Source organism: Gymnogyps californianus, chromosome 2, assembly GCF_018139145.2.
Source record: "Gymnogyps californianus isolate 813 chromosome 2, ASM1813914v2, whole genome shotgun sequence".
In the NCBI taxonomy this organism is placed as follows: domain Eukaryota; kingdom Metazoa; phylum Chordata; class Aves; order Accipitriformes; family Cathartidae; genus Gymnogyps; species Gymnogyps californianus.
This window is the reverse complement of record NC_059472.1, coordinates 8381681-8394261: the sequence shown is the minus strand read 5'-3', so window position 1 is coordinate 8394261 and position 12581 is coordinate 8381681. Positions and strand designations below refer to the sequence as shown.

The window sequence follows — 12581 nt, the reverse complement described above, 5'->3', positions numbered from 1 at the left end:
GCATGCTGATGTTTCCCATTCCTTTGCTTATTACAGGAAATAAAAACATTGTTCCAGCTTCATTTACTTGCATCTGCAGGATCTCTCTGCTAAGCTGTAAAGTCATGGAGCTGTGGGCCAGACTTGCAGCTAGTGACAAGCAGCGAAGTTCCCTCGGTCCCCCAAGAAGCCACCACAGAGAGGACTATCGCTGGTGGAATGGCACACACCTTCAGGGAAGGAAGCGTTGTGCCAACCCAGGGAGGGAAGCAAACACCATGCACACAACCACATAAAACAGTGATTTCTTATTGCCCCTGGCTGTTGGTTTAAAATATTATTCCAGCTCCTACGGTAACAAGAATTGAACTGCCACCAGTGCCCCTGGCTGCACTCCTCCTGAAACAGCTCCTAGTTTTTTCAGTTTGGATCGTGTCATTCCTGCTAGTGGTGAGTAGTAATCTCACCTGATTCCAGTGGGTTGTTGTTGGGATGGGTGAGTAATTGGGAACAACTAGTAGCTTAGGTAGTTTGGTGTAAATTTCACCTAAAGGTTTCTCTCAGGTGTTGTTGGTATTACCTGCTCTCAGACTTCAGGAAAGGTCTTAGCAGCCCTTGAATCCATAGACTTCTTTAAGTCTCTAGTTTATTTTAGTCTGGCTGGAATGGAGTTAACTTTCTTCATAGCAGCCCATATAGTGCTGTGTTTTGGATTGGTGACTAAAGCACTTTTTGATAACACACCAGAGTTTTGGCTGTTGCTGAACAGTGTTTGCACAGCGTCAAGGCCTTCTCTGTTCCTCACTCTGCCCCCGCCAGCATCTCGGCTGGGGTGAGCAAGAGGTTGGGAGGGGACTCAGCTGGGACAGCTGACCCGAATTGCCCAGAGGGTTATTCCATCCCATGTAACGTCAACCTCGGCAATGAACTGGGATGGGAGAAGGAGATGGGGGGTTGTCTTCCAGGGTGGCAGTTGCTCAGACACTGGCTGGGCATTGGTCTGCTTGGTGGGAGGTGGTGAGTGAGTGATTGCCTTTACATAGGTTGGTTTTATTCTTCCTTTACTGATTAAACTGTATCTTGACCCACGAGTTTTCTTGCTTTTCCTCTTCCTATTCTCTCCCCTGTCCCACGGAGGGGAGGGGGAGGGAAGTGAGCCAGTGGCTGTGTGGGTATTTGGCTGCTGGCCAGGGTCAAATCACAACAACATGTGTTGCCCAAAAGCTTCACCAGTCTAATTCACTCCTGACCCACCTACTTTGATGGACCGAACAAATGGTTAAAACACTACTTTTTTTCCAAAGGTTTTCTAGAAGCTCTATTGACTTTATTTTTATTTAGCCTGTCTTGACCTTTACTTCTGTTTATTTCTATTTCCTTACCTACCTATTCAAATCAAACCCTCAAATGACAGAAGGTCAGCTTGCAGAACTTCTCCCCACAGCCAAGTCTTTGATGTCCCCAGCGATGAACCATCGGCCATCAGTCGCTCCCATGACTCTGCCTGTGACTCCACCGCTGCAGGCAGAAGCTCGGTGCCTCATCAGCACATTGGGGAACTTGCTCACACATACCCACCCTCTGACATCTGAACGTGAGGATGTGTTATACAAAATCCTTCAACACTCAAAGGAGAAATAGGAGTGGAAATCACTCTTTCCGTTATTTTCTGCCGTATGAAACCCACTCAGGCATGTGCGCAGGCTGAACACATGATGTGGCTGCATGCTTCAAAGCACAGCTCAAGTACGGCCAGTCCGTTCAAACACCCAGCCCCAGACTGTGGGTTTGGGCTGGGGCTGAGGGAGCAATGTGCAGCTCCCCTGGATGGTGACAGGTCTTTGGGGCCAGCCCCAGGAAAGCAAGGAGGGGAACCCAAAAATCCACATGGGGAGAAACCGCCGTAAGGGGCTCCTTGATGTAACACTTGATTTGGAGGCTTGGTTGGGGCATCCTTAGAGGAACATCATGGTGCTGCAGGATGCAGCGTTAGTGGCATAGACCAGGATGCTTTTCTTACTGATTTAGTGTGTGGGTGGACAGGGAGGCAGCTTGTAGTTGCTGTGTAACTCTGGAGTCTCTGATTATGTGGAAAAAGTAACTGTTCTGGAAAATGTCCTGTCTTAGTAGGAGTGTTAATGTCACAGGTCCAGATAAATTCCCATATGGATATATTTATATTCTGCCAGCCAAAGGTTACCTTAGAAACTAAGGAGCAAAGCAACATGGTGAATTTCCTATAGGAGAAAATTAAACTGAAAACACAGAGATTTACCTCTGCATAAAACTACCTAACCTTGGAGAACTTTTCACTGTGTGAACCGCATTTTATTTCACATCGCCTGAAGATAACAAAATGTAATGAGATCTGCTCCCTGAAAGTCTGTAGGAAAGACAAGTGAAAACAGAGATTTTTAAAGGTGGCAAGGGACTCCCTTGCCTTTTCATTTGTTGGGTTTAATTGCTATCCTGAATGTGAGCCATCAAAGGAACCCATGCCATGAACTGAAGCCATATTGTTCCCCTGTGGGTACTTTCTTTCTTCATTTGATGGTATAAGCAAAGTCCTTTGTCCAGCTCCTGTGGTTGGTCCATCTGTCTGGATGTTGCTGTTGTAGCTGCTGCATGTCTTACTGGTCTCAGGGGGTCTTCAGATTGTAATTTTGTGCAAATTACTTTCCTGACAAAATCGTTTCAGACCTGGAAGCTGCGTTTCAGTGCGTTTCTTGTGAGCGGACATGAAGCAAAATGCAAAATGATTTTCAAGAGCAAGCTGTTCCCCGGTGTTATTTTGCTTTGCTGAGGATGACAGAGGAGTAAATGCTTTGCATCTCCTCTGCAGAGTGGCAAGTATCAAGGTACAGAGCCACTGTTAAGGACAGTCCAGTTTGACAGGCATCTCAGGTTAGCACTCCTACTTTCTCTGTTTGGAACAAACCTGTGACCAGCCTGGTTATAGAAGCTCTGGGCAGAAATCAGGCTTCGGGACCTGAAGTGACTGGGATCGCTCCTCAGACTTCTGTGCCTCTACTTCCCGCTCATTTTCAACAAGTATGATGCTGGCTGGGCTGTATCTATTAACGGTGGTTATTATCTCACTGATGCAGCATGTCTAGAGCCTAGGTTGAAAAGCAAAGTGTGAAGCAGCTCCTGAGAACATGGTCCTCTGAAGGTCCCACTGGAAAGCAGCTCTTACTGTGACCATCAGACCATTCCCTATATCTGAACGGGAGCTTCCTGAGCTGCCCTGTGATGACTTCTTGAGCTTCTACCACTAAGCAACCAGGCTGGTTGCATTTCAATGAGCAACTTGCATTGCTGCTAGGCCATCTACCCTACTCACTCCCTTAAACAATGAATGGAAATGGCGCCCAAGGAAACTGAGCAGCTTATGAGGTCCACAAGAAATAGTTCAGGTGGAGTCTCCCCATGTAAAACCATGGTCATACAGATAAGGTGGCATGGCATGCTGAAGTGATACCTGATCAGAGATGTCCATCTCCTAGATGGGGTTCTTCTAATGGACAGCCTAGGCCATCCACGACTAAAGTGCTTGTGTGATCATAGCAGCTAAATTAGGCCCTTAAAATAGGGACCTGGGATGGATCCTCAACATCTCTCCTATGAAGGGAGCCAGATCTGTCAGTCCCAGAGAACAGGTGAGTTGAATCTCTTCTCAAGTCACTGATTTGAGTCTGCCTTAATTTCCCTTATATATCACCCAAATAGAGCATAGATCCATCAGGGGACCACAGGCATATAAAGTTTAAGTTTTTTCTCCAGAGAGGCCTAGAGCTGCCATAAGCGGAGCAGTGCAATGCCCATGAGCACAAGCTTTCCAGCAGCCTGAAGCATGCCAATGTCACCTGAGGGATGGGTGGGAGGGAAGTGGAATAAGGCTTCATTACACTATGTATGACAGAGGAGGTTCTAGGAGCTAATGGAAATATTGTGGGACGAAGTGTGCACAGAGAAAAACACCTTTGATTTGATTACAGTAAAAAATTTATTTTGATTCATATCATACTGAAAAATTAAATAAATAAAATGTCAAAGAATGATTGAGTGAGACTCCCCACCATCACAGAAAAAAAATATTATCATAATCAATCATGTAGTCAAAGAAAAATAGGAAGAAAATCTGGTCATGGGAGAAAAAAAGTGCTCAAGAGATTTGGCTTTGGTAAAAAATATAACACACACTCAGGGAGTGCTTCGGAGACTTTGCAGTGGTGGCAAATACAGTCCAAGAGTTTGAAGCCTTGACATGTTGCTAAATGTTTTCCTTTGTTGTTCTTTTAAACAAAATAAACCCAGAAAGTATCTAGCAGGAACACAAACAGTCTTCAACATTGGCAGTGGGAATTAATTCTTCCCTCAGCATCATCTGTTGGTATCTCTTTATTCTGAAGGCATTTGAAAGAGCAGCAGAATTGTGGAGAAACTGAGACAGAGATCTAACACAACAGTCAGTTGCCTAAAGGACTCTAGAAAAAGTTCCTCTGGAAAAGAAGTGTGATGGCACAAACTATCCCTCATCCTACAGCTGGAGAGGTCCACTCGCTGCTCTACTCACGCTCTGAAAAATGGACATCAGTGGTACACAGTTACTGCTTGCTGTCGGCAAGAAAATTAAATCGGGATTGCAGCTTGTTCCATGATGAAGACACTAAATCTGTCCACAATGAGCCACGATGTTTCATATGTGCTATCAGAGGCAGAATATTCAGGGGAAAATCGGAAATTTAACTTGGACAGCAAAAGGAAACTTTGAGAACAACACAGGCTAGAAGATACTTGATTTTTTTTACCACTTTCTTTGATCCCAAGCTGCCACCTGTGATAAAAAAAAATCAATGAGATTTGCGTACCAAACCACCATGAGTTTTCTTCCAAGTCTTTCTAAAAATGAGTGAAAGAGAAATGTAATGTTTCTGAATTACTGACATCTGTCCATGAGAAAAAAAAATAAAGTATTTGAAGCTCATGATGAAAAAAGTATCTCCAAAATCCAGCCACAGGGTGAAGATACCACTGGGGTCTTCCATGGAGTCTTTTTCCTCTTAAAGTTGCTTTGCTTGTATTACTGTGACATCTCACCAGAAGCATATTGATTAACAAGAATTTAAACAGTGGGAATGCTTAAAACAAACAAACAAACATGGTTCAGGTAGAAATGTTTCATTCTTTTACAAAGGACATGTAGAAGACAGTAAGCCCATTGAATTTGCTGTGCCTGTGACATGCAGGTGAGTTCTGCTGGCCACAATGCTGGGAAAGGGCTTCTTGACATGAAGATCATGAACAGGTTTCAGCATGAGGATTTAAAAATTGTGCCCTTTCCATGTAGCTAAACTGAAGGGTCATGTGCGTACAGTGAAGGGAGCTCAGTTCCCCGCACAGACGTTTGGCATCCTCGTCTCTTTATACGCTGTGAGTCCAGTAATACTCACGCAGGTAAAGCAGTTCATGTTGGCGAGTGGTACTGTGGCCCAAAACAGGGATATTCCAGCTGACCGTGCCATTGTGCCGTTAATTGTTGCCTTGGAGGGGAGCTCACTGTTAACAACTGGCAGGGAAAGACAAGGGATAAATCTTGGACTGAAGCACATCACTGGTCAAAGGGCTAGGCTTTCACTGAGCTCAAATACTTATCTGCTTGGACATGCTGCCGCAACTGGTGCATGAAAGACGAGTCATTTAGATGATGATTTCTAAATTGCCACAAACCCCAACCATCGTAATACATTAAAAATGGAATCCGCCATTTTTTCCAAGCCTGATCTAAAGTCCCTTGAAGTCTGTGGCAAGAACTCCATTGGCTTCACCAGAGCTGAAAATGGGTCAATAATCCATGAATCCCGTTTTCATGATATTGGGAAGAAAAAACCACTGTTCTCCATTCTTCACTACCTGAACTTTGTTCTTAGGTTCATACTTCATCTGTCCTTGATATGCATTGATTCCAGCAAAAATCTGTGGATATAAAATCTCCACTTCTCACTTCCCTCCTCTCACTGCCTAGAGGTACTGACATTAATACACTCATTCCTCCAGAGATGCACATAATTTTGAAGTCTGGCTTACACTGTAGGATCAGCTTGCGTCGATTGTGTCCTTGTAGACGCTGCCACAGGGCAAAAGATTCCTATTGTATTACTAGCTGATATCCCAACCCATGATATTTCTTCCATTTCAAATAGATACTTTGTAAAGAGATACCACTTTCTAAATTTTTAAAAAAATAAGAAGAAAAGTTTCCTTGGAGCTTTTGGATATTTTCCCATAAAAAAAGGTAAAAGCTACCTTTAAAAATTAGTCTTGTTTGTGTTTGCTCAAATACAATATAGGAGCTGTTATTATTGTTTTTGACTACAAAAGTATACCACATGGAGGCTAAACTTTGGTTAATTTTCCCCCTTTTATAAAAAAGTTTAATTTAGGGTTTGTCATCTTAAAAAAAATCACATCGGTTGCACAATTATAAAAGGCACATATAAATGACTGAAAGAAAAAAGTCCACTTTCCAACCTTAAACTGATTAAATAAAAATGAGCATTCCAGAGTACTTTCCTCCAAAAAAAAAAAGAAATAAAAATCATATATAATGAAACAAGACAAACAAACAAGTGGCTAAAAAGGCCATTTTTTTGCTGGAGTTTTCAGTATTGTTTTCTCTCTCATTATGGCTGTGTAGGAAGCAATATTAAATAATACATGATCAGAGATGATTTGATCCATATTTTCTAGACACTATCAATGCAGAATGAGGCAATGGCTGAAATATTTACTATTCCAGGCAACTTCATCACGTTTTTGCTTCAGTATGAAACCAGAAGTAATAGAGGAAACAGAAGGGACAGTTCAAAAAGAAGATCAACAGCAGAAGTGAATTAATTTCTTTGAGGTAATCCTTACTATGATGTTCACAGCTGCCCTAGCAGGTCTCAAGTCCCAGAAGTCGTTTTCACTCTTCTTCAAGGATCTTGTGCCTTACTCGAGGAAAGAACGGACTCACAAACAGCAGCTCCTGTACCTAGGTTTCCCCTAATTGCAATAAGCAGATCTTTCATCAGTAATTCAAGAATCAAGCTGTAGAGCCTAAGCAGAGATTCATTTATTCCCACAACTGATTGGTAGTTCCCAGCTATCTGCAGATAGGAAATCACGTGCAGCGTGGAAGCTGGTCTTCGGCCGAGCTCCCTGCGGTGAGCATTGTAGCAGTGAGACGCTCCAAATCCACCGCAGATTCACGCATTAAACTGGCTGGTGCCCTGATCATCTTCACTGAGCTTTGTTCTGCTGCATGTTGGAAATCGCAGCCCCCACTTCTCCCCGTGGCCAGGGTCATCTGCCCTTGAAAAAATGTATTTTTTCAATGGAGGCAAGAGCCAAAGTTACATTGAACTCAAAATCCCCGTCGTGGACACCTGTCTTCCGGAAAGCCCCAGCTGAAGCGTTGTTTTCCCAGTAATGATGCCAGTGTCCTTTGCTATCTGCTCCAAAACCGTACACATTCACCTAGGAAGTAATAGAGAACTAGTGTAATGGCCTGGAAAGCAATTGGTCTTCATCTGAAATGTCGAAGAAACTCTCTTGATTCTCAGTTTATCTATAGGCAGCAGCACCTGAGGACCTCAGTGGTGTGCCAAGCTATTTTGCTGCATGAGATGATGCAACCACAGAATAACAGCCCAAGGCCTACTCAAGGGACATTACATCCTAAGCTATGCTGAGACCACCACCATACCTGAAGTCAGACAGAAAAGGAAATTTCTATCCATGAATTCTTGTTTAGCAATGTGAAAAACACATTCCTGCCCCCTAAGCATGATATTTGACCTCAACAGGTCAGTGGCTTGGGATGGGAATCTCCTCTTTAGCTGATTAAGGCCACAAAGAGTGGAAAAATTTTGGTTTTGCTCGTAGTCTTCCAAATGATGATCCATGTCAACCCCCATTTATATGCTTAATTATATGACATATGCAGTCACTTCAGAGGCAGATGGACATCATGCTCTTTGTGTGTGTATACACCTGTGGCCTTTCCTCTCCCAAAGGCTCATTCATTGATGGCTATGGCTGTCTCCTCTGGTGGCAAAAGTCCAAACATCACAGTTGATTTATTTAAACTGAGAGTGGTGATATGACTGGGTTTGAACGGGTCACAGCCCAAAAAACCAGCACCCTAACCCACCCACACCTGGACCCACCCAAATACGAGGTGGTTTTAAGTCATTTTTGGTAATGTCAGAGCCTTGCTCATTGCCTGCTTACCAGAAAACAGGCTCCACCCAAGCTGCCCATCCTATCTGCCTTGACTATGGTACAGTTTCTGCCAGCATCATTAGGAGTGTGTCCATCACCTCTCCAAGCAACACAGGCCTAGGTGACAAAAGTTCTCTTTCATCAGCAGATCTGTGTCCAGGCCAGGGATTTTGCCAGCATAGTGATTTTTTTCCCCCCATGCTGACAAGCCCATGCTTGCAGGATTTTGTAGAGCTGACCTGGCCTTACACTAACTAGCTAAGTCTCCAATCACTTAGGAGCACCTCACATCACTCAAGCCAGGGAATTTCGTCAAGTAACTGCTGGAGCAGAGGCATTTACCATAACCTACTGTATAAACCCACAAGCTTGGGTTTGAAAATAGACCATCTGCATTCCCCAAATTGGCTTATGTAAGAGCTGGTCATCAAAGTTCTTCAGGTGAGATTGTGTTTAAGATTTAGATATCCAAATGGAGGTGCCTGAGCATCCATTACAGTCAGTGGCGATTCAGGCAGCACAGTCACTGGAAACCAGGGAGCGATCCCGCTCCCCTAATGTCTTGCCAGGAGGTTAGCTTGCTGAATCAGCCTCTTGGCTCCACTGATTAGAAAGATAAGACCTCAATGCAGTTGCACAAACATAAGTGCCATTTGAGATGTCCTTGAGTACTCAATACATCTACTCAAGGCAGGCAGGTGTCACGCAAGGCCAAGAGATTTGTACTTTTCTGGCCTGGCAGCTGCAGGCAGAGGGCATGCCCAGGGCAACACCAATGGCTCTTGGTGCCTTAACAGAGACACAAAATATAATTGGGACTTCCACTAACAAGATGGGCACAGACACCATCCATATTTAGATGTCTTTTGATACTAAGTGGAATCCCACTATTTATGTTTAATTATATTCCCCTGGAATGCATCTTAAACCCTACCAATTGCTAACATTAAAAAAATCCGTCACTGTCAGTTGAGCATATCTGCATGTTACTGAGGACTCTGCATCTGTTTGAAGAAGCAAATGGCAGAGAAGATGGAGAGGGGGAAATAAAGGCTGAGTGAGTGGCCGGAGCATGTTCCTGGCACTTCAGTATGAAACATCCTGATTTTTTATCCATATATCCAAACACAGCCAGACTGTACCTCATCACATATGTGGAGTGCAAACACCAAAGACAGAAAGCCTGTGGAGGGGTATCTCCCATGATTCTGGAGCCAGTTTTCATAGACATATTTCATAAAAGCTGGATTATAAACCAGGATCTAGGCAAAATTGGGGAGAAAGACTCATTAGTAAAATACCCTGGGAAAAAAACAACGGTAGCATATCATCCCTAAAGGACACTGACATAGGGGAGTGGGGAGAAAGGAATCATAGTTATTCCCTGAGGGCAGGTGAAAGGGAAAAATAAAGTCCCATAGTTAAGTGCATTCAAGAATATTTCCCATGTGCAATTACACATGAATGTTCCTTCCTTGCTCTTGATACCCCAACTGCTTACGCTAATGTAAATCCTGGGTGATTCCTACTGAAACCAATGGGTATGAAATGGCACAAGTGAGAAGAAAATTAGGCATTCAGCTCTCCCTGCGGCGTCCTGCTGTAACGCAGGTGAGCTCTGGGGAGTTGGAGGCCTGAGCAAGGCAAGTGTAAAATGCCATGCCAGATTTCATAGAATCAGAGAAAAATAGAATCATTTAGGTTGGAAAAGGCCCTTAAGATCATCGAGTCCAGCTGTAATTTGGGTGGGAACATAGGAGCAACTGCATCTTCTGCACAATATGCCAACCATGTCTTGGTATCTCTGTAGGTACAGATCTAAGGAAACCAGGGGTCAGGTGTAAACTATCAGGAAGCCTATCAAGTTGCATCAGCTGCATTTCTCCTGTTTACTAAACGTGCCATTTTTCTATGCTTTTTTTTTTTTTTTTAACAAGACATAAATTGCACTTGGTTATCTCCTAGGGAAATTATGAGGCCATCTAATACAGCCAGAGCACTTAATATCAGACCTGAGTGTACAGTAAATCCAAGGACTGGTGGGAGCCCTTGGTTTCAACTCCCTTCCCTGAATCAGGCAAAGAGAGGCTTTTCCCTCCATGCTGTGTTTGTAATTAGAGTGACAGTGTTTCAGTGCTATCTGGTTAGCTGCAGGGCTTTTCCTTTTACAAAGTCAGAGGTTAATTGCTGATATTGTATCTGTGTGTAATCGCTTCTCATGGAGTGTTTTGCATTGCACTGAGTGGGAAGAAATACAAGCTTCTCATCTCCCTGCTCAGGAAGCTGCTGCATATCGCCAGCCGTACCCTGGGCTGGTGCTACTCAACTGTGACGTGAGTTTAACAACCTGCCATAGTGCATCTCACAAGGGTTTTGCAGAGGTTATTGTGTTCCTCACAACAGGTAGGGATGAGCTAAATGATTATTTAATACCCCCTAAAGGTCCACGGTTTGAAGCACAGGGATATAAACTGATACTTGTTAAAAGTCTCATCTGCAGCCTTTGGCAAAACCTGGCCTCCTGAATGAAGGACATGTGCTTTAATCTGTAATTTTAATGCTCTGGGGTTAATGTCATACTTTACCAGCCCTTGAGACGTTAGGAGCCTGAGCTTCTTTGAAAATCAGCCTTTCCAAAGGCTGAGAGAATGAGACTTTTTTTTTGCTGGAAGGTCTATGGAGGAAGAAACGTTTTTCCTCTCCCTACATAGCCTGCCTTGGTTTTGTCCTCAAACCATGCAGCTACAACAACAAAAGTCTTTGCATGGTGGCTAAATGTCCAACATGAGAATGACCATCCTGCCCCATGGGAAATCCTGCCTCCAGCAGTAGGGCATGTCTGTTAAACCACAGCATACTTGGGCAATGAGTCAGTATGCATGGGATGATGGACTCTCTTCTGACTGCTGTAGGGTGCGCACCAGGTTTGTCCACCTTTCTTCGACCCTCTCAGAGAAGTGAGGTCCCCTGACTGATTGCCTTCTACACATCCACACTACGAAATAAAATGTCAGAGGTGTTTTGTTAGCCTTGAGGGAAGTGGCATGGCACAGATCATGGCCACATTGCTCAATTCTGTCCCTGTGCAAAACAGGGAATATTCCCTGGTCTGTGCTGTCCTCCAAACCTTGCTTCAACATTGCCTGGGAGAGTATTAATACACCTGAGACAAAACCAGCATGGACTTGGCCTGAGCCCAGTCTCCAAGCTTGTTTAATTGGGTACAGGTAGTTATTACGGCTGTGGGCTAAGAGTCTTCCCCAAGAGCCATTGATACCATCGTGAATTCTCCACCGACTTGAAAACACATAGCTTTATTTGTTCAGAGTTCACTTAGCTCCTTATTACAAGGAACTGACCCAGGAGTGAGAAACATCCTTGGCGTTCAAATAGTCACATCATTTTAAAAAAACTCCAAAGACTCTCCACAGCTCAAAATGTCATTACGTCCAGATGACTGCAATGGGTGGGAACAGAGCAACTGCTGTGGAGGGTGAGCACTGTTGGCCAACGGTGCACCTTAAATCTCCCTGAGCAGTACCAGGGGAAGCAATGCAACCTTCAGAACAGTGGTAGTGCAATGCCATAGTCGCAAGGGCAGCTTCCTTCCAACCTCAGTTACTTAGTGGTTGATCTATGGCCTGAATGGCACACAGGAGCTAAACCTTTAGCTTAGCTGAGCCTTGTAAAGTGTGTGTATTTTGGTTGCAGTTTTTATGAATGTCAAGGGGTTCCTTGGATTCTTGCCGTCTCTGAAAGAGGCAAAAGACCTACAAGTGGATTAGCAGAACAAATTCACAAACCAGCATTGCTCACCTTCTCTTTTTTGACTTTGATTTTCCGTGGCACTGGAACATATGTGCTGTTAAAAGAAAAAAACGCAACACCGAGATTAATAAAAACCCAACATATTAATATTTTTGTGTATTTTCAAAGAAAGAAAGAATATTCTTTATGTACAGTAATAAATTCAAATTATTTGAAAGTAATAAATTCAAGATGTTGGAAAATGAGGCTGCAATTATGTAATACAGCACGGAAAGAACTGAGCTGTCACTGAAGCAAGTTTATAGGAAGCCATTACATTTTTAAATTTTCAAGTTAATTATAGACAGTAGGAACCAAAGATTTAGTTAACAATATACTGTAGAGTCAGTATTACGTGGAATCCATGACTTCTAAGTCTTGGATCATGACTGTTGCAGTCTTCGCACTTTGATGATGGGAAGGGCTTTCCATTTAATTTCATGGCAGAAAAACCTTTTCCCACCAGGGGGAGACTTTTCCCCTCCTAATACTTGCAGCTACTGCATGATTTTCAGAGTAGGTGGTAG

At 43.6% G+C, this 12581-nt stretch overlaps 1 protein-coding gene across 1 annotated transcript in view; it reads right to left on the bottom strand.

Moving 5' to 3' along the window:
• Window positions 1-3972: 3972 nt before the first annotated feature.
• ST3GAL1 (ST3 beta-galactoside alpha-2,3-sialyltransferase 1) overlaps window positions 3973-12581 on the bottom strand; it is an 81129-nt gene continuing 72520 nt past the window's right edge. The window contains exons 4-6 of the mRNA XM_050915884.1: window positions 12064-12109; window positions 9390-9509; window positions 3973-7500 (exon numbers count right to left, since the gene is read on the bottom strand). Of these exons, the coding sequence (XP_050771841.1) occupies window positions 7327-7500; window positions 9390-9509; window positions 12064-12109 (340 nt within the window). The 3' untranslated portion in view covers window positions 3973-7326. The remainder of the gene's footprint in view (window positions 7501-9389; window positions 9510-12063; window positions 12110-12581) is intronic.